Genomic DNA, 20,298 nt, shown 5'->3' on the forward strand with positions numbered 1-20,298 from the left:
GCTCTTACTGAACTTTGTACCTTTTTATCCTGTCAACATACGCCAAACAGTGCAGCCATGCAACTGTCCTCTTACTTCGACACAAGATAAGCTCTATAAACTGAAATCTGAAAATGATTAACTAATTGAGGATAACGTGGTCAATTCCGTAACAAAAAGAAACGTAGAATATCCTTCGGGAGTTGTTTATGTGATGCGTAATAGTCTGGTTTTACCGTGGGAAAGTGTATAGTCGCGGCGTTAACTCCCTGGAACTTTGTTTTCGGGTGGCTCCGGCATGGCGTGTTTTATTTTCATGTTTTTTTTTTTCTATCATTCGTCAGTCTATGAAACGGCTCAACGAAATGCCCATTCCACGAACATGGAAACGCATGTTTCACATAAAATTTTTGCGAAGTCAGGATCTTTCTGATATGTTCTATGCTCGATGTCGACTTTACAAGCTGTCCTACAGAGGGCCTTTATTTCACCTTCACGAAATATTTCAAGAAAAACTTCAAAGCACGTGCTATCCTTTTAAATTTTATTTTGATCGCCTATACAATGCTTTCATACGGTTCCGATATATTCACATTCTGCAAGCATAGGTGTATAGCTCAGTGTGCAGAGACAATGAAGAAATAAAAAAAGGAGGGGGGGGAGGGCGCAGCCCAGTGGTTAAGACACTCCTCTACGTAGCGTGGATTCCAGCTATGGTTGAAACTTCAGCACTACCAGGAAACTTTATTTTGTTTTATACATTTACTTGTTAACAGAGACGATCGTCTTACGCGACAGATGGACAGGCGGAAGGACGAACAGTTCTCTCGTTGAGTCGGCACGGAAGTGTTTACCCCGGTGTAGGGTAAACAACCAGAAGCTTTTCTGGTTAACCGCCCTGCCTCCTCCCTTTAAGTCGTAGCAATAAAAGGTAAGAATACGGCAACACGGATCAGAGAGAAAACGCCGACTACGATAATTGATAAAAAAATATACAGGGGTATATCCACCTGGGGTTATGGTGAAGGTCATGCCATAATTACGTTTTAGAAGAGATAACCGCGCTCAAATAGAGTAACATTAAGGAGGCAGGGGGAACGGAAACGCTGTCTGACGATAGCGGGAGATTAGATTATAAAGTGGTAAGATAATATGAAAAATAGCGGATGTACATATGATGGTGTCGCTTGATAAGAGCAGAGTTGTCCATTGAGAGAGAGAGAATTAAACTTTATTTAGTCGACCAGGATGCTTACGCCCTGAAGTGGGCGGCCACTTCTTTCCGGGCAGCCGTAGGCTTGGGCCGATAGCCTGTAGACCTGATCACCGGCTCTAGCAGGTCCTCGGGGCTCGGGCTTGTCAGCTGTGCCTCCTACTGGTCCTCTGTTGGTGACTGGATAGGCGTTGTATGTGGATTCTTGTTATATTCCCAGACCATGTGGTAGATTGCGTTCGGCATTTCTCCAATGATCTCCAGCTCGGAAGCCTTAGATGCCTCATCAAACGCGAAAATTGACCGCCGGCGTTGGCGGCGTTGGCGGCGTCAGCGTCCCGCGGAGTCGGGTTCAACACGAGTGATGCAAAAAACATCACGCGATGAAGCCACCATATGAAGTCATCATAATGGCAGATCGCCAAAATGTGTGACGTCATTGTGATATCACCGTGCCGTCATTATGACGTAACATGACGTGACGACATTGTCGCTTGATCAAAGGCGGGCTGATCCCGGAGGCAGTGCAAAACCAGGTGAGGTTCAGAAAGCTTTCCGAGGGGCGGGGGGCATGATCAATAAATTAACTGAGAAGAAAAAGAAGATAGCTTTCGACTTCGAGTCGTCTTTTTTGGGCGAATGCATTAGGGACAGTGTGAGTCTTTTTTAGCTTTCTGTTTATCTCTTTCAGGTATTTTGGAACATATGAAAGAAAGATAAGTAAACTGCCCGAGCTGGAGATCATTGGAGAAATTCGCCCTTCGTCCTACATTGGATCCGAAATGCATGGGATGCCGGATGTTAAGATGACGGCGACAAAAGTTTTATGTCATGCGCCAGGCCTGCGAGCTGCTGCCATCATCACGATCGTGGCACGTAAGTTCGTTTGCGTTACTGTAGAGTTCCAGTAAGAACTGATACCCTCGAAGGTCTTAATTCTTGTCTGTAGGAGTGGGAATGGGCCACGGTCTTCACTTCCTCCAGGGCCGCATACGTTACCAGCCCAATTACCAGCTGCATTTTCGTCTGGACATGCAATGTACTGCTCGATTTAACCTTGCATGCAATTTCCGTATTCTGATTTCAAAAAATTACGGATTTAGTTTGTGTGCCACCATTAATGTGCAGATAGTTCGGTGTTGTGCGTTGCCTAATCGCTAGTGTCACCGGCGTAAACGATTTGTTTGTGCTGCCAAACAATTTTTCTCTCAACAGCTTTCCTCTATCGAAACCGGCACTCTAAAATGTAAACATAAGACAAAGTAAACCTCAGTATCCATGTTGTGGCAACATATGCATGCCACTGAGTAAACACCCGGACTAGTGATGATGCGCACAGATGCTGATCGAAAAGCAGGTTGTTGTCTTGGGCCCTTCTGCTATTGTCCTACGAAGCACTACTTCTATGCTACAGAAGCGTGCTGAAGACGCAAAAGCAGCTCGGCACACATAGTCTCCATAAAAACATGAATACCCCACGGTCGTGAAACATAAAACAAAATCATTGCAGTCATCATTCTAGTCATCATTGTAGGCTTTGGGAATTCGAGCTCTGAATTTAAAGTGGGCGTGTGAGGTGAGAAAGTGGGAGTGTGGGAGCGTTCGAGATCTAACGCTCGTAGAGATCTAACGTAGAGATCGTTAGAGATCTAATGCTCTAGAGAAGGCATTAGCGCGAGTTGGCACAGCGTTAGTACAGAGCTGTTTGAATTTAGATCATGCTTCTCTAATACGCCTTCTGCAGTAAACGTGTTCGCGTACTTTTGATGACGGATTCAGCCCCTATCTAAGTTGCCTCATGACAGTTATAGAAGGAATTGTTTCAAAACAATATACATAACGCGGAAACCAAAGCCATCGCAGCCACCAATACCACGAAAGGCACGACAGATAGGTGAAACCAGAAGGAAACAGGCGGGCCGGATGCATCCGTCCCGCCTTCTTTCCCGCGTTCATCCGGGTGCTGCGCCTTCCGCGTTGACGTCAACAAAAGGACACGGCGATCGTGTTGCCGTATTAGGCTTGCCGCGTGATTGCCGCGACTGCATCAAACTGTGGCAAGACAGGAAGCCGATCCCAGCAAGATATGGGCTTCTACATTCGGTGGCAGCCTAAGAACGTGGAAAGTACAGCCCCGTCCACCTCTGCGGAGAGCATGCATGACAGCCGGCTTTGCTTTGCGAGGTGACAGCCTGAAGGATCTTACTGTGCCCTAGAGCATGCGCGACCTATTAGACATGCAGATCTGCTTGGCACGAGTGTCGACGTTGAAAAGTGCCCCTTGTTTAACCGAATATGCACTCGGCCTTGGAGTGCTCGCGGCATCTCGATGCCAAAGAATGACACATTTCGGTTGATTTAACGCGCCAGAGTCTTTCAGAACAAACGATGCGCGCTTTTAAAAAACGATAACATCGCGCAAAATGCGCACAGCCATCAAGTAGAAAACAGCGCTACGAGACGGGACAAAGCAAGGGCACAAACACGGCGCTGACTCAGTCAACTGTCCATTCAAGACAGTCAACTGTCCATTCATTGCAATGAATGCGGCTGCCAGCCATCTTTTAAAGATTTGAGTTTCCTATCAAAGTACTACGACGAACGTGCACGTCTCGTTTCTGAAGCGTATCACATTTGTAAAGGCGGCGAGGCATGTGTTAGCCTCCCCTCGATTTCACTGCTTCCGAAGGAGATAACATTTCGGTCGAGTTAAGAATTTCTTGTCTTTGCGCAGGCTGACCGGGTTTTTTCTGCTTTTTTGTCATGCTTTCTTCAGTCATGGTGGAGTATAAATATGCGGACTGGTGGAATAAAGCACATTTGGTTGATGGTCAGCGCCGTGTTTGTGCCCTTCCTTTGTCCCGTCTCGTAGCGCTGTTTTCTACTTGACGTCATGCACCAACCAGCCCAAATTCATACCCTACTGCGCACAGCCAGCAAAACAAAGGCTTTTGTCGACATAATTTCTGGTTTAAAGCAACGCGCAAAGCAAGTCTGCATGTCTATCGGGCCGCGTATGCTCCTGGATATTCTAGTACACTATTGGGCGCGAGGACATACCGTGGCGCCACCATGCGGAGGCATCCCTGTGACGTGCAAGGTTGGATTGCTCCGCCAGCCCTCTGCCGCTCAGCCCGCATCGCGTCTGCTTTTTTATTATTGTTGTTGTACTTCACTTGAAAGAAATCAGTAAAATACTGCTGCGGCTTCATCACTGACTATACGAAATGCTAAATAACTGCTCAGAAAAAAAATGTTACGTCCTCATAATGCCTTGACAGCGTCCTGACTGCCGGCGTCGTCCGCTATGGCCACCGATATCGAAACCACGGGGGCCGAGCACGCTGCTTTTGTAAAAGGTAACGAATCATTTTGCGTCGAATGGGCTTTAGCGCGTGCTTGCGGCAAAGAAACATATTTTTTGCTGCAAGAAATGCGGGCAACTGTGCAACTTCATTCGTTGTAGGTTTGCACATAAAAACGGGGCGCGGTTGTCACACAAGCATGGGCAAATTTACATTCCTGTTTAGTACACATGGCCCTATGAAGCACGATGAAAGCGGTTTCTCCGCCCTCTGAGAAGCTATCCGGTATGCTTAGAGATTCGTGTAGCCGCAACCTTTCTCATATGATTGGAGACAAACGCACGAGAACCGCACGAGAGCCATGTAAGATATACCGTGGTTGTAGCTAGATAACATTTCACATGAGTTTGTCTGCGGCACGATTTTAATATCTATCTGTTGCTTCTCGTTGCGCATTTTTAAAGACGAAAGTCTTTCTTGGGACAATTAAACGCAGAAATTTTGGTCTGTCTTTCTGTTTGTCGGCACGTCCCTCGATTCAGCCACTCGGCCAAAGTAGAACCACTTGCCCAAGGGCCAGCCATCTTGAACCGCCGACTAGGTTCATACTTGTGTACATTGTCGATCAAAAAGCAAACATTACGCATATCTGAGGCGCAACATCACTAGTAAGTATTAGATGGTGTGTTCCTTTAATAGAAAATGCATACATACGTAATTCTAAAAACCCTAGTTTCTTAAGCTGCGCTGAAAATGCGACTGCGCTGAATCTTGCCTTCCTCCGTGACCTCTGCACGAGCTCATTTTTTTGTTTCGGTTTCGGTTCTGTATTGCACTGTACGAATGCCATGGGGCGCCGCTCTGGCATTCCTGCTTTACTCAGGCGACGTTTAAATAAAAGAGTGTGTGGAGAGTACTCGTTGAGTAAGGACGTTTCTTCTGCTTCAGCGCTTCGCGCCAAACCGCGTGTTCGGGCTGCCTGGCGCCCCCGCCGGTCGCGTTGGTCACCGCCGGTCTTAGCCTGCTGCTGCGCCGGGTCTACCAGCCCGCAACACAGCACTCATGTTTCCCGACGTATTGCCAGATGGCGTCCATATCTCATGCAGCGCATCTTCTATCGTCTTTAGACGACATTTGCAGCGAAGCACGCAGATACGCGGCCAATTTTTTCTAAGGTTGTCGCACGGTGCATTTTCGATCGCCACCAAGCCACATTGGGATGAAAATTTTCGACGACTGACTCCGTTATCCAGCTTGCACAAAGGGACCAATCGCGATCGAAAAATACGGTCACAACCAGGCTCGATTGCGGTAGCAAATGCACCATGTGCCAGCCGGCCGTATTACTTGCGCAATTGAATGACCATGCTGCAAGGTGTAACTTACCGTGGTCTAAATGGCAATATTATATTGTTGTGAAAATACCAGCGTCCAGCATTTATAAAGCTTCATTGATAAACAGCATGACACTTCGCGGCTGCTGCTAGATGGTGAATCAGTGTTTGAAGATGACACTGGCTATGGGCTCATTTTACATAAATAATCTATAAGCAAGGAACCCTATGGCCTGAAGTCGAGAGTCTGACGGAAACCCGTGTGGTCGGGAAAAAGCACGAGGACAAATAAAATAAACACGAGGGCGGGAGGGGGGGGGGTCAAACAGTGGTGGTAGTTACGTCGGCTATGCTAACTTCCAGCTAATTCCAGCAAAGACTCAAGCAGCACATGTATGACGTAAGAAAGGTTTCATCGGACGCGCAGGCCGAGCACGCAGAAGCAACAGGCCACGAAATAGACTGAGATGAGGCAAAGATAACAAAAAGAGAAAATAACTGGCTTTCTTGGCTTTATCTTGAATCTCTGACAATCTAGACAACGGCGCACACGCTTAATCGTCATGACGGCAACTTTCCACACATGTCCGCACGTTGCCTACGTCATAATTTAAAACATATATAACCGGACTGTTTGCGCATTCATTTTTTACTGTGAACAATGCTGCCGTGAGTATTCGTGTTCGTTGTCCATTTTAACACCAAAGGCATTTTAACACCTGGCCCCTTCGCGTACGTAGCGCACTGTGACACGTAGCAGAAAAGTACCATGCCGCCGATAACTTTTGCTGCACTTTTCCGGATTTTGTAGCCTCTAGGGGTCCACATACAAGAAGTGAGAGCAAAACAACGCTGTTCAAAAGCGAAATCGCGGTTAAAAACAACGCATTCAACCGTCCGCTTCCCTTCGACAGAGCGAGGCGAGGTCACGTGATCCAACCCTGCACGTCACAGCGATTGCAGCGCCCGCGTTTCCAGTGGTGGGCCTCGCGCCCAATACTCCTGGGCCCACCCCATCAATCCTCGAAACCACCGCTAGGTGTCGCTCCTTAGAGCAAAGCCGGTTGCTCGTGCGCTTTGCTCAGAGATGGACGTGGCTGTACACCGCAGACCAATTCAGCGATATTCTCTAACGTCGTCCTTCATGTCGCTTCGGCTCACTTCCAAGCCGCCGTTGAGTCACTTTTCGTCGATATTAACTTGTTTTCACCCTTTCATACAAAACCCTGTATTCAGGGTCATTGTGGTACTTTCAATAAATGAATGGATAATATATTTCGATATTACAATCGCTATTTGCCGAGAACACAGGCTTAATTTGTGCATCAGTTAATAACATAATAGCGCAGACGTGACAACACCATTATTACGTTCCCACGCGTTGTCTTCCTGTGATGTCACAGACGAATTATAAGCCAAAATTCGCTCGGGCGAACTTTCGAAGCTTTCAGTCAATAAGGGAACTACCGCATCTCAGCCCTTAGTGCGCAAATTGGTTTCGCTATAAACGTGCGGAAGAAAAAAAAAAAAAAGAAAGAACGGTCATGAAGAGTAATTTGGTAGTCTAGTTCTATATGTTTATCCGTTTACCATCTTTTTAAGAGGCTGTTATTTCAGATCGTGACATATGGAGCGATGGCCTTCGCTGACCAAAACATTCAGCTGTACGATTATATTCTAAAGATAGCGTTTGCTATATATCTCAATATTAAGGGCCAACACAAGGCCACCTGAAAAAAATATAACAAAGAAAATAGATAAGGTCGCGCTGGTCTATTGAGAAAAACTTTTGGGTCAGGGGCGTAGCAAAGGGGGTGGGGTTGGGGGGGTTCAAACCTTCCCCCCGAAATTTTTCAGTTTTGCTTGCGTATATATACACGCACACATACAAACGCACGCACGAACATACATAATGTATGGTTGAACCCCCCCCCCCCGAAAAAAATTTCTGGCTACGCCCCTGTTTTGGGTTATTAACATTTGCAGGCTATATTCACGAGGCAACTAAAGGCAGGTTGCTCAGGGCATAGTAGTCGATATTATCAGTCTTGGTCACGATAATGTGGATAGAGAATAAAAGTCAAGCCCCACAACAGCCCTATATGTGATGAAAAGCTGCTGCTTGTGGTGGCAAATAACGAGAGAGTAAACTAAAGCAAACTGGACGAAGTCTAAGCACTGCTGCATTTCCTTGATTCCCACTCCCTCGCTCCCTACTGATGCGACTACGCACGCAGAAGTTGTCTGTTGCACAAAATAAAAAAAAAGAACTTAATTCACCTAATTTGTTCCCAACAGATACAGATATGCCGACAACTTGATTCTGGCCCGGAACCACCGCTTTATGTGAGGCATGCATTGTAAACAGATATACCGGTCTGTCCGTAATGAGACTGTCTGGTAAACAAAGATGCATTGATTAGAGCGGTACATTTTATCAAATTTTTTTAAAATATACCTTCCTGAAACATCGATACATTGTTTCCAACACGATTCCCACACTGCAAAGTCTCCCTGAAAGTCGGCTACCACGACCTCCATCAGAGATTGCGACAGCCATTGGGATGGTGGGAACACCGTCGGAATGGTGACCTTTCCGGCTTCTCTTGATCTTTGGAAACAAGAAGTCTTCCGAACTCTCATCTGGGCTGATGCAGCCCTGATACAGCACTGATGTGAACTAGAGCTGTGCACGGGCCGTATTTCGGAGCCCGAGCCCGGCCCGGGCCCGCTGACTTTGTCGAAGGCCCGCCCGAGCCCGAAGGCAAAGGGCTGCGAGCCCGCCCGGCCCGGCCCGACGTACTAAAACACAATCCCAGACCCGGCCCGGCCCGGCTTTTTGAAGGTTCGCTGCGAAAACAAAACATCGTTTTCCGGTAATTTGGCATTTTATTGAGCATATTGAATATGATCAAACGACACACGACGAACAGTCTCCAACAGAGACTGTTCGCGGCACTTTTCTATACAAGTAGACGGCCTCATGCCAGCAACAATGGAGTTCGCTCGCAAAAGTCGTCACGTGTATGCCAGTGCAAGCGTCAACTAGCACGAAGGCGATCTACGTCGGGTCGCTGTCGCGTGCATGTTCACTCATATGGGATTTGGCCTTAAGTTTAACGCGGAACAGTCGCGTGGCGCCGTCACTAGCTCAGGTGGTGCTACTTCTCTGTTTTCGGAGTGCAACAGAGGCAGTGCTTTACCTGCTCCCCTTTTGTTTAAAGTAGCGAATGGAAAGGAAAAGCGGTAAAGGGCGGTCGCGGTAAAGGCGCTGTGTGCGTGCTGGAAAACAATTCCCGCTCATTCTTTATAGTTCGCGCTTGAGTCGGGCTTTGCGCCGGGCCCGAGCCCGGCCCGATAAAGCTCCAAGTAGCCCGAGCCCGGCCCGGGCCCGAGGTGAAAGTACGTCGGCCCGCCCGAGCCCGGCCCGCGGGCCGGGTCGGGCTCGGGCTTTCGGGCTACCCGGAGCCCGTGCACACCTCTAATGTGAGCCCCAGATGACTTCTCCCTGTTTCCAAAGCTCAAGAGAAGCCTGAAATGTCACCGTTTCGACAGTGTTCCCGATATTCAACCAGCTGTCACAGAGTCTCTAATAGAGGTCGCGGCAGTTGACTTTCAGGGAGCATTTGCAGTGTCGGAATTGCCTTGGAAGTGGTGTATCAACGTCCGAGGACACTAGTTTTAAAAAAAATCTAATAATATGCACCGCTGGGTCATTTTTTTTTAACCAGACCCAGTCTTACTACTTTACAGACAGACCCTGTAACAAACCTTGGATTCTTGTTCATTGTCACACGATAAAGAATACTTCTCTCAGCTGGCAAAGAATGAAAAGTGAGGGACTGCAGAGACAACTGGTTCAGAGAAATCTCCATGATTCTCTTTAATGGTACTCATGAAACACACTAGTCAACAGCATCATTTTTTTATCTCGTCAGGTTCAAAAAAGGCGTAACACCTACGGTAATGACTGCAAGCTTTTAGTACCACCACACAGCGGCCTGCGGTGTAGCTATGCGTCGCGTCTCTCGAAGCTCTTCCTATGACAAAGGCTCGTCAAGCACAAAAATAGACTCGCAGAGGGCCTTTCTCAGGCCATCTGCTCTCACGTGTCTGTTAATAAGGACCAGGGATAAAGGAAGGCAAAAAAAAAAAACATATTGGGGACTATGTACATGGGTGGTCTTTCGACAAGATATGACATCGGCAGCAGCGGTTGCTTGGAGGACAGGCCATGCAACTACGACTTGGAGTCAACAGGCAATGTGTGGGAACAGACACGGGCGTGCACCCGCAGGAACTCTGACTCTTCAGAGCTGGGCAGGTCGGTCTTTATCACCTCGGTCTCTTCGTGCTGCAAGAGGTAATGAAATAAACCCAATTAAGGCACAAGTTCAGAGGAAGACAGAAGCTTGTAGAGATGAAAGATTCTTGAACACGGGCTGTCGCTGAAGCCGATGCTTCCACAAGCAGTCTCTTCTTCAAAGTTGCAGCCTTGAAGAAAGGACCACTTATCAAAACGTTGGCTACAGCGACAACCTTGTGTTCAGGAATTTTTTCTCCCTTTAAGAGGGAATGACAGAATATGAGTTACACAACAAAGATTACAAGTGTGGCTGGAAGACCAATAAATATGACTGACCAATTGGGTTTAACAATCGAATGTCAAATTTACTTTACTGGATGGCTCTGGATTAACTTGGCCAATGTGTGTGTTTTTTAACATATATACTGCAGTACAAGAGCATTTCTGCATTCTGCTCCCACTGAAAGGTACCCTCATCGAGCAGGAAACCAAACCCGAAACCTTTTGCTGGACAATAAAATGCCACAGGCGTGAAGGACTCCGGAGAGTCCTTCACACAACGTGCTCAACCACGTTCTGTAAAAATGTACATTTGCATCCTATCAACCATGGGTGTAGCCAAGATTCTATATCTGGCGAGCGGAGGTTGCGCGCGCGCGCGTGTGTGCGTGTGAGTGCGTGTGAGTGCGTGTGAGTGTGTGTGCGTGCGTGCGTGCGTGCGTGCGTGCGTGCGAGTGAGCGAGTGAGCGAGTGAATGAGTGAATGAGTGAGCGAGTGAGCGAGTGAGCGAGTGAGCGAAGCGAGTGAGCGAGCGAGTGAGTGAGTGAGTGAGTGAGCGAGCGAGCGAGCGAGCGAGCGAGTGAGTGAGTGAGTGAGTGAGTGAGTGAGTGAGTGAGTGAGTGAGTGAGTGAGTGAGCGAGCGAGCGAGCGAGCGAGTGAGTGAGTGAGTGCGCGCGCGCGCGCGTAGTTATAAATACACGCGTACAACTGGTGCAAACATTTCGCTACCTTTACATTCAGAAACTAACACTGCTGCAGGCAATATCGAACGCCTCGCTTCCATGAAAGCTTGCTTCACCGCACGTTTACTACTAATGCAGTGAAGCTACCCTGCCGTAAAGCTGCTTCACCGCAAGCTACACCCTACTGCAGTGAAGATAACCCATCAGGACACCGCACGTTAACCACTAGTGCAGTGAAGCTACCCTGCCGTAAAGCTGCTTCACCGCAAGCTACACCCTGCTGCAGTGAAGCTAACCTATCACGACGAAATCAGCCGCGGGCTTTGCTGCAATGCTTACAAGGAACGGTCGTTTCCGCAGAGCCTTCGCTCATCGCGCACGCGCAACCTAGTTTTCGTACTTCTACGTTCAGACTTCTGACCATGTCGGTTAATCAGAACACGTTAGATTGGGTGCTCCGAAAAAAAAAAAAAAAGAAATTCAACCAGCTCCTGTTCGCGGACACCGATGAAACAGCGAAGCTGGTGGCGTTCCCTTCATCAGGCTAACGCATTTCTATGTTTTGCAAGTCTTTCAGACATGTATCACTGCTCTTTATTTAACACTCCATGCTAAGCTTTGAGGTGGTAGTACAGTTTTGTTGCATCTTGACCATACCACTCTTATACACAGCTTTACAAAGAAGTCTTCGCTTAAGGTGCTCCGATATGTTGTATCGCTGCTATTTGTTAAACACTCTGTTAAGCTTTGAGGTGGTAGTCCAACCACCACCTTTTATAACCACAAAGTACCATGTGACAGTGATGTGACCGTGGCGACGCGCACGCCAGGTTCCTTAATGTGCAGCGAAATCTTAGTAACAGGGCCTGAAGCATTTTCGCCTCCATTGAAAATGCGGCCGCCGCGACCGGGCGTCGATGCCGGGACCTTCGCGTCAGCAGTCGAGCACTATAACCACTAGACCACCGTGGCGGGTGCTTCTTAGTTGAAGAAAAATTCGTCCCGGTTCGGGGATCAAACCCGGGACCAAAGCCTTGATGGGGCGGTCGCTCTGAGCTAATCAGGATGCTATAGCAGCGCGAGGGCAAAGTAGTCAACAGCTCGAATAATAAATGGGGTTTTACGTCCCAAAACCACGATATGATTATGAGGGACCTTGTAGTGTAGGGCTCCGGAAATTTTGACAATCTGGAGTTTAACGTGCACCTAAATCTATGTACATGGGCCTCTAGCATTTCGCATCCATCGAAATGCGGCAGCCGCAGCCGGGATTCGATCCCGCGACCTTCTGGTCAACTGTCGAGCACCACAACCACTAGACCATTGTGGCGGGTCAACAGCTCCGAAGCACATGGATACAGAATACTTCAAATGAGTTCTGCGGAATCCTTCAAGGTGGCAAAAGGGTTACGAACGGGATAACACACCACCACCCGTTTGTGGCACATCCTGGTCCGGAGTTCGATCGACAGACCAGGACGAATTTTTGTCGAGTAAGAAGCTTTCCTTCCTGGGCAATCCGTACGGATCTCCTTGTGGCTTCGTGCGACAAACGGGTGGTTGTCAACTATCCCTTTTACAACTCTTTCCTGTTTCTACAACTAGCCCAGCAACTCCGAGTGATGAGCTCCAAACCGTTAACGCGACACTAAAGAGAAAAAGGATTTTTCTCGTATTAGTAAATTACTCTTTCACGATACCAAAAACACCACGCTTACTGCGAGAAGACGCTCGGTAAGCGAGAAAAGGCGCGAAAAGCAAATGCGGGTGGCGACGCCACCTTGAAGTTCCCGCGCCAGTCGCCGTGACGTCACTGATATTGACGGCCTCTACAAGGGCCTACGTAGTTCTTAATCAGTAAAAATGAGTATACTGTCTTCTCATGGAACCAGAGACTTAACATACCAATTTCAGGAAATTTAGCTGAGTCATTGTGGCCAAAACACGAAAAATGCACTTTCCAATTCACAGCTTACGGCGGGAAATTTAAAAGTTAAACTTTTGGCAGTGACTTTGTAATCCAATATTAAACCTACGGTGGTCGTATTAACGACACTACAGTTTTTAGAGCATAATTTATCAGTCTAAACTAATTTATTGTTTCACATTAGTGTCCCTTTGACGGCACTTCACAGTCAAACCATATCAGAAGTGACGAGAGAGCAATAGACGTATACCAGCTTGAGCTTGTTGGCCTGCTCCTCGAGGCGCTTCTCGAGCGCCGTGCGTCCTTTGACTCGCTCCTCTTCGAGCTCTTTCCGGCGCTGCTCGTCCTTCATCTTCTCCATCGCCTTCTGAAGCTCGCTCTTCTGGCCAAGCACGCTCTTGCCCCTGCGTAGTATATACACACAGTATGCATAAGTCACGACGTGAAGAACCACTGTGGCTCATCGGTGCTCGGACAAATGCATGACGTCCTTCATGTTTATCTAGTATGCTAGGAAAGAAGAAAACCAGAGTAATTCAAGTCGTGCATCAATTTTTGTGTTCGTAATTTACTGTTCGACAAATGCTAAAGTGCCGCGTCTTTGGTCGCCAGCTCCGTGTGACGCCCTGTTACAGATCAAAGAGCCTATACCAACTTGTGTAATTCTCTATTCTCTCGTCTGTGTGCTTCCAACGCTATATTTCAATAAAGGAGAGATGTACACTGTAGATATACACTTTCTTTATTGTGAGGTATGAAAAAAAAAAAAGCCGTATGCTTGCTGCTGGGTACGTACTACCCAGTACTGGATAACGAGAGCGCGGCGGCGCTGCGTACTCGTGTATTTGTTTCTGCTGTGTGAGCGTTGTCTATGAACTAAATATTTAGTTACTTCGGGCACCTTTCTGTGAATTCCGCATTGGGGTATGGAATAACGCAGGTACGATAGCACAAAGAAAAGTTCATAGCAATACTAGTGAGGCCCAATGTAGCAACGTACAAGAAGATAGAAAAAAAGCTAGTGTGAATGTCACAGCGCCACTCCACTAAGTTTCGCTTCCATGTTACTACTTTCCGCGTGATATGATATGACGCCGTGACAAATCCACATCCTAGGATAAGACGCTGAAACAAGTCCGCAAAAAAAAGTGCTAATAGTAGGTCATTTAGAGCGTTCCGCTGGTACTTTCAAGGATTTCCAGATTCAGGAGCCCTCGTTTAACGCAGCATATGAAAAGTCCGCACTCGTTTTGTGGCAATGCGTATAGGTCAAGGGAACGCAGGAGTAACCGCTCACATCTTCTGGTTGAAGAGCAGCTCCCTGTGCAGGCTCTTCCGCTCGGCCGAATCGGCGCACGGGTTGGGCAGCTTGCGGGGCACGATGAGGCCCTCGTCGTTCACGTGCGCCAACTGGGCCTCGTTGTGGTGCGGGTGGGCGGCCGCCATGCCGGGCATCCTCACGGGGGGTCGCCGCCGCTGTTGCTCGCGCTCGTCCTCGGAGTCGCTGTAGTCCGGCTCAGGGATCATAGCCGGGAAGAACAAGTCTGCGAGAAGCATAATTAACGAGCATTGTTAACTACGACATATGAAACGCCGTCACAACACTAGCAATCTAGTTTGCAAGAAGAACCCTTCGTAACACGCCCGCCATTCTAAATGGTCTATTATCTATAGTGCGTAGTATTAAAGAGTCGAGAAGTGTTTCATAGAAGCGAGCAACCACTGTTTGGGTGACCTAATAGCCGAACAACATTTCCCGGTAGAACGCCAGGCCTATTGAAATGCCGAGTCCCCATACACAAGCCGATAGAGCGCGTGGAACATATTACTTTGAATGCCATATACTGAGCCGCACCTGGTCAGACACAACAGTCTAACAGCGATCACACCAAAAGCTCGTCCCAGACTGTCTGTCCTCTTTCATCTCTGTCTATGTTCAGGTTCAATCCCCGCCCTGTGCACTAATGATAATGAACTATCAGCTAGTCGAATCAGCCACCTTGCTAAGTTGTATAGTCGAGCTTAAAGAGAATGAAGAGCTCGGACAAGCGCGCAAAATATGCACCCCAAGAAGACGGGCTTGTCGTCCAATGTAATAGAGTTGCCTTCCAAGCACCTAAACCGTTCAATTTTATGCCGCAAACGGTGTTTTTGCTCAGCCTATTGGCGCAGCGCATGCATGTACAGCATATCCGATTGCGCGCACGGTCTTGTACCAGTCATGGTATTTGCAGGCTAGAGGCGAATGCGCGATCGCAACCGTTATTAGGGAAGGCTCATCGGTTAGGCAAATAACGCTAAAACATGAGTGTCTTTGCGCTTCGCCTCTAAGACGACGGTAAATCGGTGTTTAAAGGAACGTTAGTTTTAAGAAAACAAGATCAAACAAGATCACGATCCGATGCACACAGGACTTGTTGCATGCAGGCTTACGAAAGCTTCTCAACACATTCGTGATTCACTTCGAAGCCGAAGCTCTAAATTAGTTTCGGCATAGATTAAAACGCAATGTTTTGTTTACAGAGAAAGAAATCCTAGGCTAAAGAAAGAGAGAGGAACGGACGTTAGTGTTGGAACCGCACACTAGTAAAGGTGAAATTTCCCCAACAATTTTTTTTCTTTTCTTTTTGCAGAGCCGTGGCATTGGTTCCGGCAAACGCAAGCTTCCCAACGTCGGGGCAGCCAGCGCAACCGGAAAAACGGCGCGATAAAAGGTGACCCAGGAAGAGGCGACACCTAACGGCGGCGCACAATGTGAAACGTCACGCGTCGCTGGCTGACGCAACGAGTACGTCGCCCCCGGCGGAACCCGCAAACAACGTTCGCGTAAAAAAAAAAAAAAACCGTTACAGGCACTCCCGCATGGCGCTTCTACCAACAGGTGGCGTAACCGAAACAAAACCAGCTGCTGCGAGTTTCGCTTCGCCCACCTTTCAATTCTTCAAACTGAAGCTTCTGTCTTGTAGGGCCGTTCACCGCGGCAAACTTCACGCCAAAGAATGTGACAACCCTGTCAACGCCGACCGACGCGAACGCGTGATACATATTAGTGTGCGCTACATAGTCGACGTGGCGATGGGGTTGGGGGGGTTACAAACGCAACTCCGCCCTCCCCCCCTCAAATTTCTACACTTTGTGTGCGTGTATATACATAAAGAAATGCAAGCAAATACACACACGAACATACACAAAGCAGGGTCGGACCCCCCCCCCCCCCCCCCCCCCCCCGAATTATATCACTGGCAAAAACCATGGTGCACTACAGCGACCAGCAAATCAAATCAGCGCTTAAATCACAAGATTGTATACAGAAGCCGCAGTCTTTGCAAAACATCTCCACCAGCGCCACTTCGGAACAGTGCAGTCGTTTTCTCGCATTTGGCGTAAACTTTACGCTTACGATAACAATTGATGTTTTACGTTTCAAAACCGCGATACGATTTTGAGAGACGCCCACAGTGGACCGGTTCCGGAAATTTCGACCACCTGGGGTTCTTCAACGAGTAAGCACACGGGGCTCTAGCATTTTGCCTCCATGGAACTACGCCCCCCGCGACGCGGCCGGGAGTCGATGTCGTGATCTTTTACGTTTGCAAAGAAATTAATAAATGGGAAAGAAAAAAAAACTAGAAGAACAAACGGAGTGAATATTTCCACCTTTACGGTTAAGCCACAAAATCTGGGTTGACTTACCGGTCCCAGGCGTAACAGAGCGAATGGCGACCGTTACGCGGTTCATACCACTTAAAAAGCCGCTTTAAAATTAAATTGGCGAGGTTTCGCAGCAGTACGAAAAAAAAAATTTTTTTAGCATCCTCGGGCACGATATCAAGTGTAGCAAATTGGCAAACGGAACAGCCAACATTGAAACACGCGATAGCCAAGCTCCATGATGGTGAAACCAAATCTTCACTTTGGCAGGTCATTAATAAGGTGTTACCCTTGTCGCATGGCAAGCCAAGCCGGCCCTATAACTTGAACACCGATTTGTGAAGTTAAACGCATAAGCAAAGCGTGATCTTGATTCAAACCTCACGCGCCCGCAGGAACAGAGCTTAAATGGTAGCGCCTATAATTTACTGATTATGTCAGCTTCACCGCTTACCTATGTGCATTGCGCCAAAGCCAACAGACCTGCCTCTCCACAGCGGATACACTACAGCCTTCACTTCTGTTGATTACTCCGCCGGGGAAAGCGAGAAAATCGGTATGTAGTCGTAATCTGCTTTTCTTTTCTTTCTGTTTGCGCTGTACTGATCAGCGTGCATTAATATCGTAGAAGCGACAGTTCGCATTTCCGTCTCTCAAGGCTGATCAATCAGGTTTCAAGACTGCGCGCGTGCTAGGCTAAGCCGCATAACACGCCACATGCAGCACCCGAGGTAAAGCCAACTTTAAAAAAGGCAGATAAACAAATTTAACAAAAAGGGGGGGGGGGGGTGACAGGGGGCTGTAAAACAGATGAAGGCGCCAATTCAAATCGACAAGACGTATACATAAAGGCACACTGTGGGTGGTGCCGCGACCAAGGCACTTGTGGCAACTAAATAAAACAAATGTGCAGCATCCCAGAACACACGATCATTGTCGTTCATGCTGAGTTTGACGACCTCGAAATACACTGGGGATTTGAGAGACCCCTAAATAGAGGGACATAGATTCACCTTGAATATCTGAATTTCTCTGGCAAGCGCCGAAGTGCGTTACTACGAACGTTGTCGAACTTTGCCCACATCGAAGCACAGCTGAGCCGACACTAAAGACGGGAACCGAAACCTTGGCTCCGTGGTTGGAGCTATATATGTACCGCGGCCGGATAGTAACATGCGAAGCGATACAGTTTAACACAATGAGCTATCGAAACTATGTCGAAAGTAGCTGTAGTGACCTATGGTCGTTAACTGATGCCCATAGTCGTAAAGCAATTTACGATAGTCTTTGTTGGCATATATTACATTCGCTATGGTGGTACGAAAGTAGGGGAACTGTCCGAGGAGCTCGTAGCCCAGGCGGCGAGTGTTCCACACTCGCCACCTGGGCTACGAGTGGCGCTAGCTAACACTCCCAGGTATTAAGCACACACAAATAGCCTACAAAAAATCGGACGAGAGAGCGCCCTCCGTCGTAGCTCAAATGGTAGGGGATCGGACGCGTAATTCGAAGGTTGTGGGTTCGGATCTCACCGTCGAAAAGGGTGATTTTTCGTCCACATTCCTTTCAATTTAAGTGAGAATCATTACACTGCCCCCTATGCTTTCCTTGGCTTGTCTGTCGGCTTCACTAGTTGTGTATAATTCATTATGGAGGGTGCACACGCCTCATCTATACTGGTGCTAAACGTTTGTTTTTGCACAGCTATATTCTCGGACCTCCCTAGTGAACGACAGAGATTACTGATAGCGAGACATTCTGCATTCGGCGCGATATCTAGCTGGGACGCTACGTGCGCAGAACAGATGGGCATTGCTTACTGCGGAAGCATCGCGTAATGCGTTCGCAGGCGCACAGTCTGCCGCACAAGCCATGCTTCCCCTTGAAGAGGCCGAAAAAGCGGAGCCGCATGCCGACGACTGCGGTTGCCTTCGATTCTCGCACCACCAGCACCACACACACCGACCACCACCACCTCGCATGCACTATAACCGCGTAAACGTAGTCTCACAGAACGCTGACCGGGAAAGTACACAACCGCGACCACACAGCAGCACAAGGATAACGATGGTGATGACCTTTACAAAATGTGGCACGTACCCACACTGGGGGTTAGGACGAAAATCGAGTGCTTTCAGGCGCAGATGTATGCAAGAACGAATGAAGAATAACTGGGAAATGGCCTACATTTAAGCCGTCTTCGCGTGTGCATTTTTGATACCGCGAATTACTATGCCTAAGGATATGATTGGCACTGACTAACACTCCTAGGAGGTTTAAATTCAAAGATATACCCAATGAAGTGGACGATGACCGCCGCCGTAGCTCGATTGGTAGAACATCGGACGCGTTATTCGAAGGTTGCAGGTTTGGTCCCTGCCGGCGGCAAGTTATCTTTTCGTCCACTTTACTTTCTTCACATTTATATCGCAAATACTACAAATAACATCTACTATACTTTCCTTGGAACTATTGTCTGTTAGTTCTCATTAATGTTGTGTCTAACAAAGAAAAACGAGCTAGTCATCTTTCGTTCACGCCTAAGGGCAGGCTGTCGAAATAAGAAAAAAAAAAAGAAAATGTAAATGTGGGGATTGGAAACTAATGGTGCTTATAGTGAAGTCGGACTAGGTGAACGAATGATTGCACAATGTAATTAAAAAGTCGCGCGGTCCTGCGACGACTCGAAGGCGATAATCGTCCACATTACTATAGAACTAGCAACGAGACCGATGGCAAGAACAATAGCTGACCTCACTATTCCCGCCGACATGATCGTCGTGGACGTGCTACATGAGTCGCACAAAAAGTAATCGCGCAAACTATTTCTTAGCTCTGCATGTTGTAAAACTAAAGACGTCCTATTCAGACTTCGCTTGACAGCATAAAAATTTTGCAGAAAGAGCAATCCGAACAAAGATAGTGATGAGACTGTCAGACGATTTACTTACTTGATTATCTAATCTATTACTAGTACGTGAAAAAAAAAGAGCTTTGTTTTTTACATACATATTTAATCAAACACCAAGAGTTCCTATGTAATTTTGTAACGTTTCTGTTCTATAAATTACCCTATTAGCTTTTATAAAAATTTATAAAACCACTCAAATCTTGACCAATGCCCGCCACAGTGTCTGTGAGCTACAGTTAATAGTTGAACAACAGCAACAATAACAACAACAACAACAGGCACAATTTGAAGGTCAACTAAAGTAGAATCGCAGTTTAATCACATTTAATAAATCAAGTCGACCGCTCATCCTCTGCTACCTGTCTGCCTCACTAATCCGCACCGCATCAAGAAAGAAAAACGCCGCCTTACAGGAAAAGGGACGTCAGTATAAAGACGCTCGCGTGGTAGAAGCCTATCGAGTGGGCAGAGGGCCTCGAGCCAAATATAGCGTCGCGCCAACGGTCAGAGGTCGTTCGGGGCAGGTGATAACGCCGGCGGCCGCTATAGCCAGCCTTCATAATACGTCGCAACGTCGAGGGCGTGTCGCCCATCCGAACGAGCAGTCACGTTTGACCGCAGGCATTGCGGGCAACAGTGGACCTTGAGCCGATTCCAGCCGATTCATTTGTCTCCTGTACCGGTCCCTAGACCGCACTATGACACACGTA

General features: G+C 47.7%; 1 protein-coding gene across 4 annotated transcripts in view; it reads right to left on the reverse strand.

Moving 5' to 3' along the window:
* Window positions 1-9,689: 9,689 nt before the first annotated feature.
* LOC119396496 (protein FAM107B) overlaps window positions 9,690-20,298 on the reverse strand; it is a 197,052-nt gene continuing 186,443 nt past the window's right edge. For all 4 annotated transcript variants that reach the window (XM_037663742.2, XM_037663743.1, XM_037663741.2 and 1 more), the window contains 3 exons: window positions 14,324-14,570; window positions 13,277-13,430; window positions 9,690-10,185 (listed from right to left, as the gene is read on the reverse strand). In XM_037663742.2, the coding sequence (XP_037519670.1) occupies window positions 10,072-10,185; window positions 13,277-13,430; window positions 14,324-14,570 (515 nt within the window). In that variant the 3' untranslated portion in view covers window positions 9,690-10,071. The remainder of the gene's footprint in view (window positions 10,186-13,276; window positions 13,431-14,323; window positions 14,571-20,298) is intronic.

Source organism: Rhipicephalus sanguineus, chromosome 6 (assembly GCF_013339695.2).
Source record: "Rhipicephalus sanguineus isolate Rsan-2018 chromosome 6, BIME_Rsan_1.4, whole genome shotgun sequence".
Lineage (NCBI taxonomy): Eukaryota > Metazoa > Arthropoda > Arachnida > Ixodida > Ixodidae > Rhipicephalus > Rhipicephalus sanguineus.